At 62.0% G+C, this 23,766-nt stretch overlaps 1 protein-coding gene across 5 annotated transcripts; it reads left to right on the top strand.

The window, feature by feature from the left end:
* The first annotated feature begins 184 nt into the window (after positions 1-184).
* On the top strand, positions 185-22,635 carry LOC105471775 (clustered mitochondria homolog). Of its 5 annotated transcripts, none has more exons than XM_071082124.1 (26): positions 185-344; positions 7,219-7,421; positions 8,211-8,382; positions 9,926-10,069; positions 10,239-10,363; positions 10,456-10,610; positions 10,710-10,835; positions 11,141-11,288; positions 11,493-11,585; positions 13,344-14,038; positions 14,980-15,203; positions 15,384-15,485; positions 15,661-15,761; positions 16,344-16,496; positions 16,590-16,652; positions 16,769-17,013; positions 17,329-17,413; positions 17,613-17,766; positions 17,850-17,989; positions 19,156-19,236; positions 19,313-19,438; positions 19,524-19,645; positions 19,908-20,001; positions 20,093-20,227; positions 20,316-20,389; positions 21,207-22,635. In XM_071082124.1, exons 1-26 carry the CDS (start codon positions 245-247, stop codon positions 21,388-21,390), a joined length of 4,044 nt encoding a protein of 1,347 aa, XP_070938225.1. In that variant the 5' UTR covers positions 185-244; the 3' UTR covers positions 21,391-22,635. The 5 variants fall into 5 exon arrangements, with proteins under 5 accessions (XP_070938225.1, XP_011722809.2, XP_011722799.2 ...); XM_011724507.3 differs by having other exon boundaries at positions 186-344; positions 15,381-15,485; XM_011724497.3 differs by lacking the exon at positions 185-344 and adding an exon at positions 3,871-4,681.
* Positions 22,636-23,766: the final 1,131 nt, after the last annotated feature.

Here is a 23,766-nt window from a genome sequence, read left to right as displayed (position 1 = left end):
GGGAAAGTCACCGCGTCCGTGGGCGGGGAACGAGGCGCGGCGCGTTTTGTCCCTCGCGGGCTGCCGTGGGCCGGGCCGGGCGCGAGGGCGGGGCAGGGGAACGGCGGGGGGTCAAAGGCCACGGCGCGCACCACGTGGGCCGGTGACTCCGTCCTTCCCGCAGCGGCCGCGGCGCGCAGGGCACTTGGGTTAGTGGCGCGGCGGGCGGCGCGGACAGCCGAAGCGGACGCCCGCTCCCGCCACCATGGTCATCAAGACGGACGAGTTGCCGGCGGCCGCCCCGGCCGACAGCGCCCGGGATCACGGCTCGCAGGCCGGGGGCAAGGGGCGGCCGGGCGCGGCCGGTGAGCGGGGCCGGGGCCAGCGGGCCGCCGGGCGGGGGACGCCGGACCAGGGCGGGCGGGTTCGGGACTCCGCGGGGACCGTCGCCTTCCTTCCGCGCCTGGCCCGCTTGTATCTTGCTGGGGCCTCCACCGGGTCGCCCCCGCCCTGAAGGTCACCTTCACAGTCGCCCCCGGCTGCAGTCCGGGCTTCGCACGTGGGGTCCCGGGGAGGGCAGCCTCGGCTGGCACCCTCGGCGGGCACACGCGCGCCTCATCGCAGGGACACGTGCGCGCACACGCGGTTTCGGGGTGCGCCGCCGCCGCAGACCGAGAGAATCGGCGGCCCCACCCCCTCTGCGCCCGGGCATGGGAGCTGTCTGAGCTGGGGTCGCTCCGATGCTTGCGGGACGGCCCCCTTCGGCACCTGCTCCGCGTCGGCCTCCCAGGCATTCCCGGTGCGCAGGGCTGCAGCCCTGGGAGTGAAGCTTCGCTCGAGGCTTCCCAGGCTTGGTTTGTGGGAAGAGCACGAGGTGCGGGGCGTCCCTGGTTCATGCCCTGAGGCCAGGCTGTAACCGCAGGTCTTCAGGCTGTGGCGGCGACTCTCAGGTGTGTTGGCCCGCTCGGCCGACCTGGTGTAGGGGGCGTCTGCCTGTGCATGGGGCAAAACCGAACTCCTTGGCAGGGGGAAGTGTTTGTGCCAGAACTTGATCATTAACCTGCCTTATTGCGAAAAGTGGGTCAGACCAGAGTTGCTGTTTTTAAAGCAAAGGTCGTTAGTGTGGAGTCAAGCTCCCAGCGATCCCCCATGGTGGCTGTGTGGTGGTGACTGTGGCAGTGGCTGCAGCTTGTCTCGGGTGGGGCCTGCTTTCCCTTTCTCCTGAGCCCCTTCTCTTCCCTCTGTTACCTCCGCCGTGTCTCAGACTCCAGCTTTGGGGCTGGAATCCCCTTCCCAGACCTTCAGTCGTCATCTTCCTCAGGCCTGGGCTGCGGTCCTCTTTGCTCCGGGTGGCAGTGGGGGTGCAGAGCTACTCCTGTCCCCCAGTTCCTCCCGCGTCTGTCGACTGTCCTCAGTTGGGACTTGTGGTCTTAATGCCTCATCATCTCCCTTCCCAGCTTCAGTGAGTGCGCCAGGGCTGACTTGGGAATCAGGATGGGGACAGCGTTCGGCCCTCTGACCCTGTTCCCATCATAGCAGAGTTACCTTGGGGTCAGGGACAGGTGCTGGGGCAGTACTGCTGATTGCCTAGACAAGGCCAAGGTTTGGGCAGCACAGCAAATGCTGATCGCCCCAGCCTACCAGGCTTTGTGCTGATGTGGTTCTGAATCCGTGTGGGCAGGCTAGATAAGAGGAGTTTGGCTGATTTCCCCTTTAGCAGAGACCTGAAGAGTCGAAGTGACTTGCCCAAGGTCACACAGCGATTTAGTTGTTAAGGGAAGTGTTTAGATTCCAGCTCATGGCCAGCAAGCCAAGGCTGCCGTGGCCAGGCCCAGAGGAAGTTGGGACAGGCGTGTTGGTTTGGATCACATGCTGAGAACGAGGGGGCCGAGGAGCATCTGTTGGAGGATTTCTGTGAGGGAATCAGTGAAGCCCCTTCCTAACTGTGCTGGTGGTGGGGCTTTGGGGTAAACTGAGTCAGGGAAGGGCACAGCTATTTGGGGAAACTGGGAGCATATTCGTGGGCAGGACATGGGCTCCTACGTCCCTGGGAAGCTAGTACAGGTAGCTAAGACTTACATTACAGCCAGCCCGGATCTGTTGAAAGGACGGAGCCCTAATGAAGACCCACCCCCCTGCAAGCTGGGGCCCACCTGAGCATCAGAACCAAGGCTTCTGACCTCTGAGATCCAGCTCTGGAAGGCTCTTCAGTCCCCTTAAGAAGGAGGTGATCAAGGCCATTGAGGGTGGGGGGCAAGGGTTGGTTACCTTCCTGGGAATACAGTGGCTTTTAGGGGTTAAGAGAACAGGCAGGTTTTTCAGGTCCACAGTGGTGTGTCAGGTTCCTTCTGCCCAGGGGAGAGCGGGAGGAGGAGGAGGCTGGCAGCTGGGGAAGGAGTCTAGGGGCTAATGGGGACTCCCCAAGAGTATCCTAAAGCTCCTCTCTTGGATGGGATGTGGGGAGAGCAGCTTGAGGAACTCTGGACTGTCCTCAGGCCCTGAACACCTGCCTCTGGCCTGGGTGGGACAGGAAGGAGGCAAACAGGTGCCTGGTCTGTGGGTTCTTCGATAGGCCGCCTGCCTGCCCCATTGCCTTTCCTTGAAGCCCTGGGCTCCTGGGACGGGTGATGCACCTTTTAGGACCCTACTTCCTGCTGGAGCCTCAACTGCCGAGGCCTTGGCTGGGGCGTGGCCTGGCCCTGGCACGATCTTCTGAGATTGTGCCTGGCTTGGGCAGCTCACAGGCCCTCTGAGGAGGCCTAAGTTTCTTTTCTAGTTCCTCCTGTCTGCCGCCTTTGGGGTCCCTGCGCCTCCAGGCCTGCTGGGGTGCGCTTTACCTCTTCACTGGCATCTGAGTTTGCGTGTATGCAGAGTGCTGCTGGGCCCCGTTCTCCCGCTCTGCGGAAGGCCTCCTTTTCCCCTCCCCGAAAGCTCACATCCTCAGAGGTGCGGGCGGGAGAGGAGGGAGTAGTGGCCCGAGGGTTTAGAGGCCTCAGGGGATGCTGTGCCTGGGATAGATCTGCCCCCCCGCCCCGTACAGTCTTGAGGCCTGGAGAAGGAAGCAGGTGCAGCCCACCTGTGGGTGCTGCCGGGCCCCTAGGGAGGGCTGCACTGAGCGGGAGTGGGTCAGTAGGAGCGGGTCGGTAGCCTGCGCTCTGTGGGAGTGACTCAAAAGCCATGGGCTTGGGCATTTGACACACCTGTTTTTTCTTTTTTTTTAAACTTAATCCCAAATGTGATAGTAACACCTGGTTTTTTCTTGCTCTGGGTTGGCTGCCTCTTGCCTCTGTGACCTTGGGCAGCTGCTTCCTAGCCTTCTGGAGCCTCAGTTTCCTCAGGTGAGATGGGCTGGCCAAGCCAATTTAGGGAGCTGCCGTAGGTGAGATGGGCTGGCATGGTGGTTCAGGGAGCTGCCGTGGGCTGGGCCTAGCGTGAGTCCTGGCTCTGTGGTAACCAGAACGCAGGTGGTTGTCAACACTGCTCTGGGGTCACTGCCAGGCTGCCCTCCCCCAGCCCTGCCTCCGGAGGGTTAGAGTGTATTTTGTGAGGGGATAGGAGCAGAGGGGCTCTGCCTACGCCTGGTCCTTCTCCTCTGGTCATTGTGTGAGACAGAACCTTCCATGGGGGCTGTGAAGCAGCCCAGGGTCTGTCTGATCCCTGGTCCTGGAGGGGGGAGGGGATGGAGTGAGAGCCTGACTCCCGCCCACCCTGGGTAGGGTGGATGCTGGGGCAGTCCTCACTGGGCCCTGGCAGCATGTCAGAGGCCCTGGGAAGGCGCCCTGGCCAGCTGGGCTCCTCCCCCGCTGTGCGGCCGCCAGCCTCTTGCTGCCAGCTCTGCTCTCCCCTGGGAGAGACTTGGTTCCCTCCTGGCAGGGCCGGGGCTGCTGGGAAGGGAAGATGGAGCCTGCCAGCTTCTTGATGGAGCCTGGAGGCCAGGGGCACGGGTGCAGTTGTCCTCTGGGAAGCTGGGGGCCCATCCCCCTCCCTCCCAGCAGAACCAGTGGCTCCCAGGAAGGGGCTGGCAGCCAGGTCACCTGCAGGGGGCAGCAGGAGCCAGAGGTCCCAGCCAGGCCCTTGGCCCAGGGACAGCAGGGTGCTCAGTGTCTGGGACTGGTGGGCAGAGGCAGCCACCTTATGGCCTGGGCCCGGGTCTGTGCCAGCTGTTGGCGGCAGCTGGCGGAAGCGGTCCTGTTCACCCCCACTGGGGTGGGAGCTGAGGAGAGGACCCCCTTACTGGGCCCTGCCCCTGCCAACCAGTCTCCTACGCCCTCAATCTTGAGGGGTCCAGGTACCCCAAATTCTGGGTTCTTTGATCCCCCTAGCGGCTTTGCCAGCAGTGACCCCCTCTCTAGGGGGCATAGGGAGGCGGGCCTGAGTGCTGATAGCAGCTCCCCCTGGGGTCCTGGGGCCATTGGGTTATCCTGGCCCACAGCCGTCCTTCTGGCCGACCTTGAGCGGGATGCCAGGCAGGGGGAGTGTGCCCTTCCTGGGGCTGCCACGGCAGGCCTGGCCCCGCTGAAACCCGAAGCCAGCCAGAGCTCCAGCCCCGGGCCGACTGGCTGCATTAGGGCAAGGGTAGCGGCTGAGGCTGGAACGAGGCACCCGGGCAATGCTGGGGCTGATGTGGAGAGCCGGCTGCCTGGCTGCCACGGCCATCCTGAGACTCCAGAGCCGAGGGCAGGGCAGCTGCCAACTGCACCAGGTGAGCACCGGGACCTGGTGAGCCAGCCAGTTGTGTGTGGGGGAGATCGCTCCGCCTTCATCCAGGGGTGGGGAGACCTTCGGGGTTCCTTGGAGGAAGGTTCGGGGCAGGACATGCTGTCCTGGGGAGCGGAGGCCCATGGGCAGCCAGTCACATTCCTTTGAAACCGGATCAGGGAATAGGTACCCCCTGAGGGTGGTCTCCCTGGGCTGGGGAAGGAGAGTGGGAGCCGTGGCCGCCTTGCCTTGTCCTCCCATTCCAGACAGGCGGAAGAACACAGGCTGTCTCTGTCTAGGTATTTGGCTCCCCGCTTCTGGGCTCTCACAGCGTAAAACCGCTGTTCGATATTGGGTGGGGGCTCTTCCTGCTTCTCCCCTCCTTCCAGGGGCTTTTGGCAGCCGGTGCAGCCTTTCTCAGGGACCCTGTGGGGGGTTCCTGGCTCCCGGCTGCAGGTGCCTCCACCTGGCTGCCCTGCTCTTGCCTTTTGAAAGCTGACCGACCACCGCCCAGCTGTCATCTGCTGTGTCCCTAGAGTCAGGCAGGTGTTCGCCTGGGGGGGCTGCTCCCTTGCTAGCGGCTTGGGGGTGTCCTTGCCGGGGCGGTTGGATCCTGGCAGGGAGGTCTTTGTGCATCCTTGTGCCTGGGAGTCCACGGCAGGCTTGGAGAGGGTGGGGTGGGGATGGAGAGGCGTGACAGACACAGTCATTGAAAGTCCTCAGCGGCCAGAGTGGAGGGCGGTGCCGCGGTGTGGGGTGCAGGCCGCAGGAGGGGGTCTGGGGCCCTTTCTGACTTGGTTGACCTTAGGCCAGGCTCCGAGCCTTTCTGGGCTGCAAATACCCCTCTTTGGGGGAAGGGGGAAGAGACTGTCTGGGCTCTCAGCGATCCTGTTTCTCATTGACTCGTGGGGTTCCAGGGAAAGGGAGTGGCTCTCCAGGCCCCGGGCTCTGCCTTTCTGTGCCGGCCTCATCCCCTCCCTGAGGCTTCTGCTCCGCGTTTCTGGTGGGTCCGGACTGGGACCACACAGTTCTGGGAGATGTACCTGTCCCCACTCCTGAGAGCTGGGCAGGGAAGGGGAGGTGGGGTCTCGATGGGATGGGCAGAGCTGGGTGAGCTGTTCTTTCTGGAAGGGAACCCAGGCCCTCTTCGGAGTTGGCACCGTTGAGCTTCAAGCCAAGCCAGGCAGGTGAGCCTGGCTGATGGGCAGGTCCTGGGGCCAAGGTCCTCGTCTCCCCGATGGGTGCCCAGGCAGGCCTGTGTCTGCTGGAGGTGATGAGAGGCGGTCCTTGGCTCCTCCGCGGAACAAGGGGCTCTCCTTTGTTCCACTGGTGCCTGGGTAGGAATGCAAGGTTTTGTCACCTCCTCCCCACCCTGCTGGACTGGGTGCTGTGTACAAATATTGGACTTAGCTACAGGTTTGCAGTAAGTACCTTATTTATTGCCTTTTTTGTTGAGCCTGGGCAAGATAGAACGTGGTGGTTAGAGCTGGTGAGGACGCCACCCTGGGTGCAGAATGTCTCTGGGAATGAAAGGGGGGTGGGGTGTGATCCCGCCATTAAGGGTCGTTTGGGCAGGCTGCCGACAAGGTTTATTTCTCCTAGGCCTTGAAGGGTGAGTCAGTGTTTGCTGTACTCAATGGGATGTCAGGGGCAGCACAGACACAGCAGCACAGCGGTGGGAGGGCAGTAGGCGGTCCCAGGCTTCCATGGTGTGATGTCCTTAGACCTCAGCAGGGGGCAGGCAGGAGCCCAGGCTGACTTCAGGTGGGTGCCTGAGAGCACTGGCCTAAGAAGCTTGGTCTTGTAAGCAGTGGGCTTCCTAGGAGGAAGGTGGCCCTGCTGAATAGAGGAAATGCCTGCCCCAGGGCAGTGGCTGCAGAGGCCAGGTCCTGTGGGTGGGTTGGGAGATACCTAGTGGGTGACTAGATAGAGCAGGCGCCGGTTTGAGGAGGAAGATGAGTTCCGTTCCTGCAAGACAGTCTTCAGTGGTGCCTCAGGGCCAGCCACTTGTTGATGCCTGGGAGGCAGCGGTCTCCTTGGTCCAAAAGGCTGGAGAGAGGGGACAGGATTGGCCGTGTGAGCCACGAGGCAGGAGTGTATGGGAGGGGGTGGGGTCAGAAGGAGGAGAGGCTGGGCCCGGGCACACCCCTGCAGCCCCGCTGCAGCCTGGGACCTCAGCTCAGTGGGGATGGAAGAGGATGGGGCTGGAGGGGGAGGGGCAAGGGCACTGCGTGGGTCAGAGAAGAGGAGAGGAAGAGGGGCTGCTGCTGGGAAGCCAGGTGTGTTAGGGCCGGAGGAGACCCTTGGGTTTGGCTTGAAGGGTGGCTTTGGTGACCCTGGGGAGAGTGGTTTGGGCGGCGTGTTCAGGTTCCACACTACAGTGGGTCCAGGAGCAGTGGCTGGGAGGGCGGCTGGGTGTGTGAGTGGCCTGCAGGTGTGCGGAGGGCAGGGCGAGACCGCGCGGCTGGGGCGTGTGAGGTCAGGCGGACGGCACCCCGGACCAGCGAGGCTGCCTGATTCTGATCCGTTCTTGTCCCACAGAGCTGCCATCAGTCATGCTCTTAAACGGGGACTGCCCAGAGAGCCTGAAGAAGGAGGAAGGGGCGGCCGAGCCGCCCAGGGAAAACGGGCTTGATGAGGCCGACCCGGGAGACGAGACCCCCGGCCAGGAAGTCATTGTCATTCAGGACACGGGTTTTTCTGTGAAGATCCTCGCCCCTGGCATCGAGCCCTTCTCCCTGCAGGTAAGATGGAGGAAGTTGTTGGGGACCAGGCCTGAGCCTGCTGGGGAGGGTGAGCTGGAAAGCTCCTCCTGCCCCACACTGGCAGGAAACTGAGGAACCCGTGCGCTCCCCGGAGTCGCCCAGCTAGCGTGATAGACGTGGGAATCGAGCCCAGGGTCGGGTCATTGCCCCATTGCTAGAGGACGGCGACCAGCTGGGCCCGCCAGCCCTATGTGGGGAGGGGAGTGATGGTGGCTGGGTCGTGTTGGCATCCCAGGACTCCCCAGCCTCTTGCTCTGTGCCCTCAGGCAAGTCAGCTCTCTCTCTGCCAGAGGGGAGGGTGGTATTGGGTAATCTCCAAGGGCAGAGCCAACGTGGAGGTCTTGCAAGCCGGTGACTCAGTGGGGAATGAGGCAGGGCCGTCGTGTGTCTCAGCACCCACAGGCTTGGGCCCCAGAGCACCCCTTCTGGAAGGTGAAAGCCATTTGCTCCAGGCCCCTTAGCACTGGGCAAGGACGGGGGTGAGGCTGCCGTCAGAATTCTGACCCCCTGTTCTTCCGTCTCGCCTTCTCCGCTCGGGGGTTGCTCCTGGTCTGCAGGGCCAAGTTGGTGGGCCACGCTCCAGGCTGCACACACAGGGCGTGGCACGTGTGGACATGGCCTGGATTTAAAAGCCAGAAAGTGGGAAGTCGAGTATTTGGGGCATTTATTCTGGGGACCAAGGTACTTTGGGCTGGGGACAAGGTGGTATTGTCCTTGCTCTCTGCTACATGGCCTCTCACCAGGGTGGTCGGGGCCTTCTCCCTGCAGGTGTCCCCGCAGGAGATGGTGCAGGAGATCCACCAGGTGCTCATGGACCGTGAGGACACGTGTCACCGCACCTGCTTCTCGCTGCACCTGGACGGCAACGTGCTGGACCACTTCTCGGAGCTGCGCAGTGTTGAGGGGCTGCAGGAGGGCTCCGTGCTGCGCGTGGTGGAAGGTTGGTCTGGAAGTTGGGTGCTTGCCCAGGGGAGGGTCCACGGAGGCAGAGGCAGGCAGCACCGTCCATGCCAGGGTCCCTGTGTCACAGATGAGCTCATGGAGGCAGGATTGGAGCACAGGTCTGCTTCTCAGGCCATCACACCTATATCTGCCAACTTCACAGCCCATGGGTTGAAGAACAGAGCCGTGGCTGGGCGTGGTGGTTCACGCCTGTAATCCCAGCAGTTTGGGAGGCCGAGGTGGGTGGATCACCTGAGGTCAGGAGTTGGAGACCTGCCTGACCAACATGGTGAAACCGCATCTCTACTAAAAACACAAAAAGTTAGCCGGGCATGCTAGCACACGCCTGTAATCCCAGCTACTTGGGCGGCTGAGGCAGGAGAATCACTTGAACCTGGGAGGCAGAGGTTGCAGTGTGCCCAGGTCGTGCCACTGCACTCCTGCCTGGGCAATAAGAGTGAAACTCCGTCTCAAAAAACAAACAAAAGAACAGAGGCATGATTCTAAAACAGAAAAATCCGGCAGTACCATGCCAGGGCTTGCAGCCAGCCCAGGCCAGGTCTGTAGAGATGAATGAGAAGTCCCAAAAGTTCCCTAGCCCTGGAGTGGGGCGGGCGGGCACAGTGAGGTGCCATCAGGTTGGTCCGTGGCCTTGAGTTTTCTGGGTAGAAGCCGCTCAGGTTCCCCACCCAGGGCCTGTTGAAAGCAGTGACGGAAAAGATCTGTAGCTCAACAGCGCCCACGGTTGATCACGGAACCTCTCCCCACCACCAAAAGAGCCGCCATTAAAGTCCCATGAAACCGCATAGTGGGCAGTGTTGACACTGGGGGCCTTGGAAAGTCCTCAGGCCCCTCCACGAGGCTGCCTCGGGAGAGCAGGGCAAGGCTGTGCTGTGGAAGCCCCGAAGCTCCAGGAGCCCTGTCCCCCCGAGGCGCTGGCGCACAAAAGCAGGCGGCCGTGTGTGCTTCCGAGGCATCTGGCAGAAAGTTCTTTATGAACAAAGATCCCTGCTTACCAGTAGGCAGAGCGCGCGCGTGTGTGTGTGTGTGTGTGTGTGTGTGTGTGTGTGGTGTCAAAACCAGAACTCCAGCTTATGTGTTCATAGTGGAATTGGAAAACTGAAGCCTAGAGTTGAAAATTAAGGCCGGGCGCGGTGGCTCAAGCCTGTAATCCCAGCACTTTGGGAGGCGGAGGCGGGTGGATCACGAGGTCAGGAGATCGAGACTATCCTGGCTAACACGGTGAAACCCCGTCTCTACTAAAAATACAAAAAACTAGCCGGGCGAGGTGGCGGGCGCCTGTAGTCCCAGCTACTCGGAGGCTGAGGCAGGAGAATGGCGTGAACCCGGGAGGCGGAGCTTGCAGTGAGCTGAGATCACGCCACTGCACTCCAGCCTGGGAGACACAGCGAGACTCTGTCTCAAAAAAAAAAAAAAAATTAAAACCACTACGTTAGCACCCCTGAAACCTGTTTGGTGCTGAGCAGGTTGTTCAGGGTTCAGGGCTCTGGTGACGCCGTCCCCTCCCGCCTTCCTGACAGAGCCCTACACAGTGCGTGAGGCCCGCATCCACGTGCGCCACGTCCGAGACCTGCTCAAGAGCCTGGACCCATCCGATGCCTTCAACGGGGTTGACTGCAACTCCTTGTCCTTCCTGAGTGTCTTCACCGACGGCGACCTGGGAGGTGCGGGAGGCATTGGGGCCGGGGATTGGACCAAGGGGCGGGGAAAGGTGGGGGGCTGGAGAAGGGGCCGAGGGACCTGGGCCTGAGGCACCCAGACCAGGGCATCGGCAGGTGGGGAGACGGCTGGCCCTGGTGGCTCTGTGCTGAGGACCAGCCTCGGGTCCCTCAGACAGCGGGAAGCGGAAGAAGGGCTTGGAGATGGATCCCATCGACTGTACACCGCCCGAGTACATCCTGCCAGGGAGCCGGGAGCGGCCACTGTGTCCCCTGCAGCCCCAAAACCGCGACTGGAAGGTAGGATCCTGGGGGAGGGAGGAAGAGGGTCCCTGGCGGGGTGGAGGCCCCACACCAGAGGCCTGGCCCCTCAGCCTCGGCCACTCCCGCAGCCCTTGCAGTGCCTGAAAGTACTCACCATGAGCGGCTGGAACCCGCCCCCGGGGAACCGGAAGATGCATGGGGACCTCATGTACCTGTTTGTGATCACGGCCGAGGACCGGCAAGTCAGCATCACCGCGTCCACACGGGGCTTTTACCTGAATCAGTGAGTCCCTGCCAGCCCACCACGCCCCCCTGCCTTGCCGGCTGTTCTGGGTCTGGGCAGACACCTGGGCCCCCGCTCAGTGCCCCCCTCGCCCTGCAGGTCCACGGCCTATCACTTCAACCCCAAGCCCGCCAGCCCCCGCTTCCTCAGCCATTCCCTGGTGGAGCTGCTCAACCAGATCAGCCCGGCCTTCAGGAAGAACTTCGCCGTGCTACAGAAGAAAAGGTAGTGCCTTCGCCCGCCCGCCTGTGTCGTGGCACACGGGGCCTGGGGTGAGCCGGCCCTGCACTCCAGTGCTTCTGTCTGGAGAAACCGCCCTGGGCCCCCAGTGCTGGAGTCCCCGCTCTAGGGAGCTGTCAGTCGGTGCCGAGACAGCAGCTGCGGGAGAGGGCCCGTGCGCTTCCCTCCGACTTCAGGGCGGTGTCTCAGGGTAGGAGATGCCGGGGCAGGCGGGGGCCTCAGGAGAGGGCCCGTGGCAGGGCTCTGAGCTTGGTGGGCTGCGCCATCTTCCCCTCCCCTGCCTGCCACAGGGTCCAGCGCCACCCGTTCGAGAGGATCGCCACCCCATTCCAGGTATACAGCTGGACGGCACCCCAGGCGGAGCATGCCATGGACTGCGTGCGCGCAGAGGATGCCTATACCTCGAGGCTGGGCTACGAGGAGCACATTCCTGGACAGGTGCCCGCGGCCTGGCCCTGCCCTCGCTGGGCACCCCTGCCCTCCTGGGTGCTGGGCTGGTTCCATGCACTTCCTGGAAGCCCCATGCTTGACTCTTCATTTGCGAGTCGGGGGCTCTTCTCAGGAAGGTGGAAGGAGGGACTGCCCAGAGCAGGTCACAGGGCACAGGCTGAGCCCGTATCTCCCTCTCTGATCGCTCTGCAGACCCGAGATTGGAATGAGGAGCTGCAGACGACGAGGGAGCTGCCTCGCAAGAACCTGCCTGAGCGGCTGCTCCGAGAAAGGGCCATATTCAAGGTGCCTGCAGCCTCTGCTGACCGGCAGTCTCAGGCCCACCGTCTGTCTGCTGATGGGTTTTCTTGTGGACAGGAGGAAAGCAAGGGAGGCAGGGGCAGCCCTAACCCTGTCAGGTTCCCCAAAGGCCAGTCAGGGTGTCCTGCAGGGTCTGCTAGCCGTCTGCCTCCCAGCAGACCATCCCAGTACCTTTTTCTGGTCTCTTTGAGGCTCTGAGTCCCTGGGAGGAGCGGGCCCTACTTCCCATAGGGACTGAGTGTCCAGGGCCATCCAGCTTCCCGCCCTCCACTGACTGCTGCGGGGCTTTTGCCTGGCCAACCGTGGCCCTTCTAGGGCGGGAGCTCATCTGCATTAACACTTTTAGCTGGCTGGGGTTTAAAAGTTATTAGCACTGGGTTAGTAAGAGAAATGAGGAGAAGTAGTTGCTTAAAAAAAAAATCTCAGGCCAGCTTCGGTAGCTCATGCCTGTAATCCCAGGACTTTGGGAGGCCGAGACGGGCAGATCACAAGGTCAGGAGTTCAAGACCAGCCTGGCCAATATGGGGAAACCCCATCTCTACTAAAAATACAAAAATTAGCTGGGCGTGGTGGTGGGCACCTGTAGTCCCAGCTACTCGGGAGGCTGAGACAGGAGAATCGCTTGAACTCAGTAAGCGGAGGATGCAGTAAGCTGAGATTGCACCACTGCACTCCAGCCTGGCAACAGAGCAAGACTGCATCTCAAAAAACATCTCAGCCAGGCACAGTGGCTCACTCCTGTAATCCTAGCACTTTGGGAGGCTGAAACAGGGGGATCACTTGAGCCCAGGAGTTGGAAACCAGCCTGGGCAACTTGGTGAAACCTTGTCTCTGCAAAAAATACAAAAGATTAGCCGGGCATGGTGGCATGTGCCTGTAGTCCCAGCTACTCAGGAGGCCGAAGTGGGAGGATCGCCTGAGCCAGGGGAAGTCGAGTGAGCTCAGATCTCGTGCCACTGCACTCCAGCCTGGGCAACAGAATGAGACCCTGTCTGAAAAAAAAAAAAAAAAACTTTCCATCGTTTTACTGCCTAGAGATGATAAATGTAGAAACAAAAACTCATTTCTCAGTTACCAACTTCCCCTAGAGATGGTGCCAAGTGCGTTATAGACACTATTTTGTGTAATATTTTGGACTTGTAAATACCTTTATCTGTTCAAGTTCACCTGGCACATAACTGGTGGGTCCCAAACTTGCCCACACTTGTTAATCACTCAGCTCTGCTGTCTCCCTGAGCACAAGTGTATTTTCAAAACATGGAGGTTTTGTTTGTTTGCTTGCTTTTTTGAGATGGAGTGTCACTCTGTCCCCCAGGCTGCAGTGCCAGTGGTGTGATCACTGCAACCTCTACCTCCTAGGTTCAAGCAATTCTTCTGCCTCAGCCTCCCAAGTAGCTGGCACTACAGGCGTGCACCACCATGCCTGGCTGGTTTTTTTTTCTTTTTTTGTATTTTTATTAGATATGGGGTTTCACCATATTGGTCAGGCTGGTCTCGAACTCCTGACCTCGGGTGATCTGCCCGCCTGGGTCCCTCATAGTGCTGGGATGACAGGCGTGAGCCACCGCGCCCGGCCAAAACATGGTTTTCTTGCCTTTTTCTACATAATGAGGAAACTCAGGCTCTGGGTCCCTGGGTTTCCAAGGCAGGGCTGGTTACCTCGGCGGTCTAGGTGCGCTTGGCCAGGTGGATGCAGGCTCTCCTGGGCAGGGCCTCTTACCCTCCCCTCCTCCACCCCCGCAGGTGCACAGCGACTTCACCGCGGCAGCCACCCGGGGTGCCATGGCCGTCATTGACGGCAATGTGATGGCCATCAACCCCAGCGAGGAGACCAAGATGCAGATGTTCATCTGGAACAACATCTTCTTCAGCCTGGGCTTCGACGTCCGAGACCACTACAAGGACTTCGGGGGGGACGTGGCAGCCTACGTGGCGCCCACCAACGACCTGAACGGCGTCCGCACCTACAACGCGGTGGACGTGGAGGGGCTGTACACGCTGGGCACGGTGGTGGTGGATTACCGCGGCTACCGCGTCACGGCCCAGTCCATCATCCCCGGCATCCTGGAGCGGGACCAGGAGCAGAGCGTCATCTACGGCTCCATCGACTTCGGGAAGACCGTGGTGTCGCACCCGCGGTACCTGGAGCTGCTGGAGCGCACGAGTCGGCCCCTCAAGATCCTGCGGCACCGGGTGCTCAACGACCGCGACGAGGAGGTGGAGCTCTGCTCCTCGGTCGAGTGCAAGGGCATCATTGGCAACGACGGGCGCCACTATATTCTCGACCTGCTGCGCACCTTCCCCCCAGACCTCAACTTCCTGCCGGTGCCTGGCGAGGAGCTGCCTGAGGAATGCGCCCGCGCCGGCTTCCCGCGTGCGCACCGGCACAAGCTCTGCTGCCTGCGCCAGGAGCTGGTGGACGCCTTCGTGGAGCACAGGTGAGGGGCGGCCTTGCTGGGCCAGGGCCAGGGCCAGCTGCAGGGAATGCGGGCGCCCTGGGTGGGGCTAGGGCTGGGTCCTTGGAGAAGCGCCGGAGAGTGAAGGACTCCGTCTGGCCACAGTCATTGGAGACCCGTCCCCACCTGCCCTGTTGTCAGGCTCCCAAGTGCAGAAACCAGGGCTGCAGACTCGTGAGCACTCAGGCGGGTGACCCGGCTGCAACGGCGCTGTTCTCTTAAGGAGCATTAGGAAGTCTGGGTGGCTGTGACTGTCCCAGTGCTGGGGCGGGCAGGTGGGGCACCGGGGGTCCCTGCCGCTGGTGTGTATGTAGGGTTAGGAAATGGCCATGTCAGAGGTCCCACAGTGTGAGTAACTCTTTCAAATGCCAGTGGCTTCCTGTCACTTTCGAGAGCCCTGAGCCGGATGGGGAGCCCTTCTTGTCCCATCCCCTCCATAATGCAGCCTTTTTTTTTTTTTTTTTTGAGATGGAGTTTTGCTCTTGTCGCCCAGGCTGGAGTGCAATGGCGTGATCTAGGCTCACCGTAATTTCCGCCTCCTGGGTTCGAGTGATTCTCCTGCCTCAGCCTCCCGAATAGCTGGGATTACAGGCGCCCGTCACCACGCCCAGCTAACTTTTTGTATTTTTAGTAGAGACGGGGTTTCTCCATGTTGGTCAGGCTGATCTCGAACTCCCGACCTCAGGTGATCCACCTGCCTCAGCTTCCCAAAGTGCTGGGATGACAGGCGTGAGCCACCGCCCCCGGCCACCTTCTATTTCCTCTCTTGGGAGATCTTGGTTTTTCTGCGTTGACTCGTGCACACCGGCCAGAGGGTGCCTCATGCCTGCAGGGTGTGGAGCCCCAGCCCCGGGAGCCTTGGGCCAGCAGAGCTCCTCTCCCCGATTCCCAGCTCCTGCTGTGCCCTGTCTCTTCTGCTCCAGGTACCTCCTCTTTATGAAGCTGGCTGCCCTGCAGCTGATGCAGCAGAAAGCCAGCCAGCTGGAGACCCCCTCCTCCCTGGAAAATGGTGGTCCTTCCTCCTTGGAGTCCAAGTCTGAGGACCCTCCAGGACCGGAGGCGGGAAGTGAGGAGGACGGTAGCAGCGCCAGCGGCCTGGCCAAGGTGAAGGAGCTGGCAGAGACCATCGCCGCAGACGACGGCACAGGTGAGGCTGCTGCAGATGCCGGGGGAGAGCCCAGGCTGGCCCTGCCAGGGTGGCTTATGACCCTACCTGGGAGAGGCTGGCAGACGTCTCTGCGAGGAGCTAGGGGGCGAGGCGTGGGGCAGCCCAGCTCCGCCGGTGGCAGAGGGGACCCGCGTCTCATGGAGCCGTGTCTCACAGCAGACCCTCGGAGCCGGGAGGTGATCCGCAACGCGTGCAAGGCGGTCGGCTCCATCAGCAGCACCGCCTTCGACATTCGCTTCAATCCTGACATCTTCTCACCAGGCAAGTGGTAGGGGCCGGCCAGTGCGGGAGCCCTCCGGGACCAGAGCTTCTCTGGGGGGGACTGGGCCCTTGGGGCTGGTGGGTTTGTCCCCTATCTGAGCGCTTCCCCCGCCAGCCACAGGCAGCATTTGTCTTGCCACCGCCTGGCTCAGCCTCTCTGCTCTCCCTTCTCCAGGGGTTCGCTTCCCTGAGTCCTGCCAGGATGAAGTTCGGGACCAGAAGCAGCTGCTGAAGGACGCGGCTGCCTTCCTGCTCTCCTGCCAGATCCCTGGCTTGGTGAGGGAGGGGCTGCGGGGCTAGGTGGGGCTTGCGTGGTGGGTGCTGGTCCCTCATCCGTCTCCGACTTGGAGGCCCCTGAACACAGGATTGCAGGAGTTATTTCTTCAGCTTTCCCTGAGTGGGTCTCCCCGTTTGACAGATGGGGAGCCTGACTCCCAGAGGTCAAGGGCTCGGGCCCTGCTGAGCCCACCGGGTGGACCGGCAGCTGGGGATCCAGTCTTCTGACCCGTGGGTGGTGACACGGCTGGGGGATGGGGCAGGAGCTCAGTGGGGGCTGCCCATCCTCCTCCTCTCGCAGGCTCTGCGCCTGGCCCCGGGGTGCTGGGTGCTCCCCCAACACTGTGGCCTCCAAGCCTCAGGACACGGGGCTAGGGGTCACATAGTGGCCCCAAGCAGGCACCTCTGCGTCTCCCACCTCTGCTTCTGCCAGAGGCTGGGCACATTCCCACATCCTGACTGGGAGCTAGAGCCTTGGGGGTCCTTCTCCAGAGGCTCCCAGGATAGCTGTGCTCCCCTAGAAAGACTCAGCTGGGTGGGGGCAGAGGAGCCGGGCGGGGCCTGACCTGCTGCAGCCCGCAGGTGAAGGACTGCGTGGAGCACGCGGTGTTGCCCATGGACGGGGCAACGCTGGCTGAGGTGATGCGCCAGCGTGGCATCAACATGCGTTACCTGGGCAAGGTGCTGGAGCTGGTGCTGCGGAGCCCGGCCCGCCACCAGCTGGACCACGTCTACGTGAGTGCTGCCCGGGCGGGGGTGGAACGGGAGCTGCGGGGCTGGGATGGAGGCGGGGGGCCTGACCGAGACCTCCCTTCTGAATCCTTCCAGAAAATCGGCATTGGAGAACTCATCACCCGCTCGGCCAAGCACATCTTCAAGACATACTTACAGGTGCCACCCGTCCGCCCCGTGGCTGGCCATGGCCTGCCAGCATGGTGTGGGGCCTCGGGAAAGAGCCTGAGGTGGGGCTGAGGGCCCTTGTGACTTGGATCCAACCTGTCTTGCAGGGAGTCGAGCTCTCCGGCCTCTCAGCCGCCATCAGCCACTTCCTGAACTGCTTCCTGAGCTCCTACCCTAACCCCGTGGCCCACCTGCCCGCCGACGAGCTGGTCTCCAAGAAGAGGAATAAGAGGAGGAAAAACCGGCCCCCCGGAGCTGCAGATAACACAGCCTGGGCTGTCGTGACCCCCCAGGAGCTCTGGAAGGACATCTGCCAGGAGGCCAAGAACTACTTTGACTTCCACCTCGAGTGGTGTGTGTAGGGCGTGGCTGGGACGTGGCTGGGACGCGGCTGGGACGCAGCTGGGATTGGGCAGATGAGGCGGCCACCACTGGCTCCCAGATGGCATCTAAGGCCTGTGGTCATAGGCCAGGGAGTCGGAGGAGAGAAGAGGTGTGGAGATCACTGGGTGCTGGAGGGTGAGGGCAGCCCAGAGGCTCCCAGGAACTGGGTGGAGGGTGGGGCAGTGTTGGGGGCCCGAGCTGGACAGTGTTGGGGAGCTGGGTGGGACAGTGTTGGGGGGCCCAGCGGTGCTTGGGCTGCTCAGGCCTCCTGCTCCCTCCTCAGTGAGACTGTGGACCAGGCTGTGGAGACCTACGGCCTGCAGAAGATAACACTCCTGCGGGAGATCTCGCTGAAAACAGGGATCCAGGTGGGCACGGCTCAGCGTCCCCACTGCGTCCCACTGCATCCCCGCCGCGTCCCTGCTGCAGGCTCCCACCCCCGACCGGGGACACAGGGGAGGTGGCTTTTTCATAGTAGCCATCTGTGCGCAAGCATTGGTGGGTTGGGAGGTGCCAACTCTCTGAGCCCGGGGCTGAGGCTTCCTGTGTGTGGGGGCTGCTCTCCAGGTCCTGCTGAAGGAGTACAGCTTCGACAGTCGCCACAAGCCTGCGTTCACCGAGGAGGACGTGCTCAACATCTTCCCCGTGGTCAAGCACGTCAACCCCAAGGCCTCGGATGCCTTCCATTTCTTCCAGAGCGGCCAGGCCAAAGTGCAGCAGGGTGTGTGGCCGGGTGGGGCTGGGTGGAGGCGGGGGCTCCCCATGCCCCGTCCTGACCTTGCTCCCCCTGGGGGTGCCCTGCAGGCTTCCTGAAGGAGGGCTGTGAGCTCATCAACGAGGCCCTGAACCTGTTTAACAACGTCTACGGAGCCATGCACGTGGAGACTTGCGCCTGCCTGCGCCTCCTCGCCCGCCTCCATTACATCATGGGCGACTATGCAGAGGTGGGCCTCAGGCACCCTCTGGGCTGTGGCAGCAAAGGCCTGGCCTCTTGTTGGGGGATGAGGAGTGAGGGGGCCCCCGGCGGAGGAGTGGGTGGAGTCCAGGGAGACCCCGGGAAGTTAATCGTTCTGCCCAGGCCACCTCTGGCTCCACCCTTGTGTAACTGTGTCCTGGGGAGAGCTCAGGAGCCCCCTGTGCTGTGGTGAGGTCAGTTCTGGGAGGCGATGGCAGGGGGGTCAGCAAGACTGCCTACTGAGAGTCCGTGAGTGGCAGGAAGCATGCCACCGAGCTCCCGCGTCCTCTGTGCCCAGTGCAGGCTGTGAGGTTCTGGGTGGCCTGCCTGGCCGGGCTGGCGGAGGCTGTGAGGTTCTGGGTGGCCTGCCTGGCCGGGCTGGCGGAGGCTGTGAGGTTCTGGGTGGCCTGCCTGGCCGGGCTGGCGGAGGCTGTGAGGTTCTGGGTGGCCTGCCTGGCCGGGCTGGCGGAGGCTGTGAGGTTCTGGGTGGCCTGCCTGGCCGGGGCCGGCGGAGGCTGTTTCAGGGTCCGCATGTCTTAGGATCCCCGCTCCCTGCAGTCAAAGGGACTGTTCTGTCTTTTGTTTATAAATGGGTGTCTTTGGTTTTTGGTTTTTGAGACAGTGTCTTGCTTTGTCACCCAGGCTGGAGTGCAGTGGCGTGATACCGACTCCCTGCAGCCTCCACCTCCTGGGCTCAAGCGATTCTCCCGCCTCAGCCTCCAGAGTAGCTGGGACCACAGGCGTCCGCCACTACACCTGGCTAATTTTTGTATTTTTAGTAGAGATGGGTTTCGCCATGTTGGCCAGGCTGGTGTCAAATTCCTGACCTCAAGGGACCTGCCCCTGCTCAGCTTTTTTTTTTTCTTCTTACGTTTTTAGTAGTTTTAGGTTTGTGTTTGGGTATTTGTGGAGATGTTGTTGGGCGTAAGACCACGGGTGTGTGGAGCTCTCTGTGGAGTCTGACCCACCCCTCAAGGTGTTGCAGCGGCTGCTGTTGACCCCCCTGCTGCCTTGTGCAAGGGACAGACCCAGAGCGCAGCTGGAGAGGACAGGAGTGTGCAGAGCAGTGCCGTGTGGGCTGCTGGACCAGGGCCAGGCGGGCTCTGGGTGCAGGGGTGTTCCCACGCCACAGCGACCACCACCGTCTCTCCCCAGGCCCTGAGTAACCAGCAGAAGGCAGTGCTGATGAGCGAGCGGGTGATGGGCATCGAGCACCCCAACACCATCCAGGAATATGTGAGTGCCGCCTGGGCAGGGGCCGCGAGGGGCTGGGGTCCGCGGCCACCCTGACCTGTCTCGACTCCGCCCGCAGATGCACCTGGCCCTGTACTGCTTCGCCAGCAGCCAGCTGTCCACGGCCCTGAGCCTGCTGTACCGCGCCCGCTACCTCATGCTGCTGGTGTTTGGGGAGGACCACCCCGAGATGGCGCTGCTGGACGTGAGTGCCAGGGCAGGGGGCGGCAGGGACCCACCTCCGTCCCAGGGGACCGGGAGCTGACCAGGGCCCCCCCGCCTGCCCCCAGAACAACATCGGGCTGGTGCTGCACGGGGTGATGGAGTATGACCTGTCGCTGCGCTTCCTGGAGAACGCGCTGGCCGTCAGCACCAAGTACCACGGGCCCAAGGCCCTCAAGGTGGCCCTCAGGTGAGGCGGCCGCTCGCCCAAACTCCAAGGGCCACAGAGGCCGGTGGGGGCGTCCGGTGGGGGCATGGAAGAGGCCCAGTGCTCTGGCTTCCTCGGACACCCGAGAAAATTTCTCTCCACCTCCCCCTCTTTGCTGAGCCTGGACTTGATCTTCCCCTCGGTGGCTTCCAGGGAGGGATCTAGAGGAGACCCCCGGCCCCCGAGTCAGGCCCCCACGCCCAGCCCTCTTATGCCCTTCCCTCGCCCCGGCGCCTCCCGGCAGCCACCACCTTGTCGCCCGCGTCTACGAGAGCAAAGCTGAGTTCCGGTCGGCCCTGCAGCACGAGAAGGAGGGTTACACCATCTACAAGACGCAGGTGGGCAGGGTGCGCTGTGGCAGGGGCGGGGCTGTGGCAGGGGCCACGGGGCGGGCCCGATCCCTTCCTGCCTCTGCCCGCCTCCCCGCAGCTGGGCGAGGACCATGAGAAGACCAAGGAGAGCTCCGAGTACCTCAAGTGCCTGACCCAGCAGGCCGTGGCCCTGCAGCGCACCATGAATGAGATCTACCGCAACGGCTCCAGCGCCAACATCCCGCCGCTCAAGGTGAGACCTGCCGGAGACGGGGCGGAGCGGCCCCTCCAGCCCAGCGGGCGCGGGAGCCCCGCTCACGGCTCCTCTCCCCGCCCCGCAGTTCACAGCCCCCAGCATGGCCAGCGTCTTGGAGCAGCTGAACGTCATTAACGGCATCCTCTTCATTCCTCTCAGGTGAGCCCCCACCCCGCTCAGAAGCGTGTCCTGGTGGTTTCTGTTTTTTGAGTGGGAGCCCCGCTCTGTCGCCCAGGCTGGGGTGCAGTGGCGCGATCTCTGTCACTGCCAGCTCCGGGTCCCGGGCTCAGCGGCCTCCCGAGAAGCTGGGATTACAGGCGCGCACCCGGCTGAGTTTTGTGTTTGTAGTAGAGACGGGGTTTCGCCCTGTTGGCCAGGATAGTTTCAATCTCTTAACCTCGTGATCCGCCCGGCTTGGCCTCCCAAAGTGCTGGGATTCCAGGCGTGAGCCACCGCGCCCCACCCCTTACTTTACTCAGCATCCTCCTATTCCATGAGTGAAGACCTTGGTGTTTCGGCTTCACACAGCGTATCTTGGCGTCTTCCCATCCAGTACCTAAGAAGCGGCTTCGTTCCCTCCCCGCCGCCTCCCCTTCCACGGCGGGGTGTGCCTGAGGAGCAGGCCCCGGGCTCCCCGGGTGCTCCCAAGCAGTGTGGCCTCATGGGGGGAGTGGATTTAAAATGGTCGGCAGGGCTTGGGAGCAGCGCCGCGACTCCGCTTTCCTCCATCTGTTCTGGAGGGAGGCCGCAGAGGGCAGTGACTGGAATTGGGTGTGAGGGGAGCCCGGAGACTGGGTCAGGTGCGGGGTCCTTACCTTCTCCATGTCCAGGGACCTTCGGCCTTCAGGAGGGAAGCACTTGTTCACACACGTTTCCCACTGAATAGAGCAGAGCCTGAGTTTATCCCAAAAGCCAGGAGGGTGGTGGAGGGCCCAGGACTCCTGAGACCCACCTCCATCCCCGCCCTTCTCTTCAGCCAAAAAGACCTGGAGAATCTGAAAGCCGAGGTGGCCCGGCGGCACCAGCTCCAGGAGGCCAGCAGAAACAAGGATAGGGCCGAGGAGCCCATGGCCACCGAGCCCGCGCCAGCGGGGGCCCCAGAGGACCTGGGCTCCCAGCCCCCGGCCGCCAAGGACCCTTCTCCGAGCGTGCAGGGATAGAGAGGGAGACAGACGGACAGTCGGCCAGCGGCCCCGTCACCAGGGAGCCAGACTCCAGGAGAAGGGGGCGTGCCTGCGGGCAGAAGAGGAAGCAAGGCCCTCTTCTTCCACGTTTCACCCCACCCCACCCCCGTATCTTCCTGGGACCCTGGCCTGCCTGCCCCGCAAATGGTGTTTTTGCACTGGTTCAATGAATATATGATGCAGAGGCCCCATTGAAGACACGTGAATGGCGTGTGCAGCCATCAGTTCCCGGCCGGGGGGCAGGTGTTCCTCAGGCCCCCGCCCTCCAGCAGGCGTGTGCGCGTGCGTCCGTGGCTGTGAGTGTTGACCGTTCCTCTCCCCTGTACATAGCCCGAGCCAGTCCTGCGTGGGTGGTGCACAGGTGGGATTTCTCAGGTCGTTTGTATGGTCGACATGATGGCTGCTGCTTTTGCTGCCACTACCCCTAGGCCCAACCTCTCTGAAAGTTCAGGTTTAAAGCCAAAAAGCATGGTGGGGAGGGGCCTTTCCTGTGTCCTGGGATGGGGAGCCAGAGCTCTGTGGCAGGGCTGGAGGGTTTGGGGTGCACTTTAGTTTGGGGCAGGACAGGAGCCGCAGGGCTGTTTTAGTTGTGATTGGCCTGGTGTGGCTGCTGCTCCCAAATGAAGGGGTCAGGGTTGGCTGTGCTGGGCCCTCAGCCCGTGTGCCCGGCCCTGGCTTATCTGCCCTCAAGCCCAGTGGGTGGCGCTGCCGTAGGCTCTGGCTCGGCTCCCTGCTCCCTGCACCCAGCTGGGCATACGCTTGGGGTCTGCAGTCTGAATGTATCCCTCTCCTCGTTCGAACCTGAGCTGCCTAACGCACAGTGGGCGGGGGCGGGGCTGGGGGAAGTTACAGGTGCCGATGTGATGTCACTTCTCTGGAGCCCAGCTCCCTTCCTGGTCTAAGACTAGCTCTGGGGGTGGTGGGGGCCCCCACAGGCCCCGCTCTTCCCGCGCCCCCCTTCCTGTGCTGCTGCTCTGTGCCTGCTGTCAGAGCCCTGGTTGGGGAGGACGTGACCACCCTGAGACCTGGAGGAGACGGGCGTCCGCCTGGGTTTACGGAGAGCTGCTTTTGGGTGTGGTCTGTGCAGACACCTTGTTTCAAAGGGGATGGGCGTGAGCTAGCAAGCAAAGTATCCCCACCGCTGAGCAAGAACTTTTTCTTGTTTTTAAACCATCACGTCCTCATTTCACATTGGAATAAAGTGAGTTTTTGAAACCTGCGGCCGCAGGCTCACCTGAGTGTTCTGTAACCCGGTCTGGGTGGATGGGGAAGGCTGACAGGAATGTGACTGGGAGAGGAAGAGATACAAGTGAGGTCAATTTCGAGGTCATGCTTACATTGTCACTCGAGCAGGAGGTAAGGGGGTGGAATCACAGGCACTCAGCTGGAATTCACCGAGCTGCCAGTCAGTCACCAGGCTCGCTGGAGTGTCGTGCAGGGGAATGTCACCTGTCATTGGGCATAGAAGAAATGCAGTGAAGGCCAGGTGGGGAGGGGTGCTGGGCTGTGGGGCCAGGCCCTGTGCGTGCTGATCCCGTGAGGTCATTAACACCCCCCCGGCTGGGCACCTGCCCATGTCGCTTCATTCAAGGTGGGAAGGAGGTTGGGTAGCACTCACAGAGGTGAGACACTGGGGGCAGGGAGGAGGGCCTCAAGTTTGCCACCCTTGGGTAGGATTTAGAGAGCCGAGACTCAGGCGGACTTGAGGGGCAAAGCCTGTCTCTGTTTATTTAATTTATTGAGACAGTCTCACTCTGTCGCCCAGGCTGGAGTGCAGTGGCACAATCTCAGCTCACTGCAATCTCCACCCCCGGGGTTCAAATGATTCTCCTACCTCAGCCTCCCGAGTAGCTGGGACTACAGGTATGCACCACCACACCCGGCTAATTTTTGTATTAGCAGAGAAGGGTTTCTCCATCTTGGCCAGGCTGGTCTTGAACTCCTGACCTCGTGATCCACCCGCTTCAGCCTCCCAAAGTGTTGGGATTACAGGCGTGAGCCACCGCGCCTGGCAAAGCCTGTCTCTAGAGGGGAAGTTGAGCACTCAGGGCAGCTGCTGGCCGCGGCTCGCCATCTGTCTCCAAGAACAGGCCCTCGGCCCCACCAGGAACAAACGCCTTTTGGGATGCTTGGAGAGATCTGTACGTCTCGGAAATTCTGAAAAGAAAAAAATTCCAACCCTGAGTCTGTTAGTTTTCCTGAGCCAACTGGAGAAAAGGTGCTTCTGACCTGGAGGTTTTAGGTGACAGCCGGGGACAGCCACCAGCAAGTGGCCTGCTCCAGAAACCTCCCGTACTTCCAGCAACCCCAGCCCCAGCAGCTTTCGCCATCTCACCGGCGTGTCCTACACAT

This window comes from Macaca nemestrina, chromosome 17 (assembly GCF_043159975.1).
Source record: "Macaca nemestrina isolate mMacNem1 chromosome 17, mMacNem.hap1, whole genome shotgun sequence".
NCBI classification, from domain to species: domain Eukaryota; kingdom Metazoa; phylum Chordata; class Mammalia; order Primates; family Cercopithecidae; genus Macaca; species Macaca nemestrina.
Note: the sequence above shows the minus strand (reverse complement) of the source record. Positions and strands in the feature narration are given on the sequence as shown.

Bases quoted from the DNA above. Each gene is read 5' to 3' on its own strand.
- LOC105471775 (XM_011724488.3), top strand. From the start codon at position 3,877: ATGGAGCCTGCCAGCTTCTTGATGGAGCCTGGAGGCCAGGGGCACGGG. The intron at 8,383-9,925 runs GTTGGTCTGGAA...CCTTCCTGACAG, and splicing joins CGTGCTGCGCGTGGTGGAAG to AGCCCTACACAGTGCGTGAG. The intron at 20,002-20,092 runs GTGGGCAGGGTG...GCCTCCCCGCAG, and splicing joins ACACCATCTACAAGACGCAG to CTGGGCGAGGACCATGAGAA.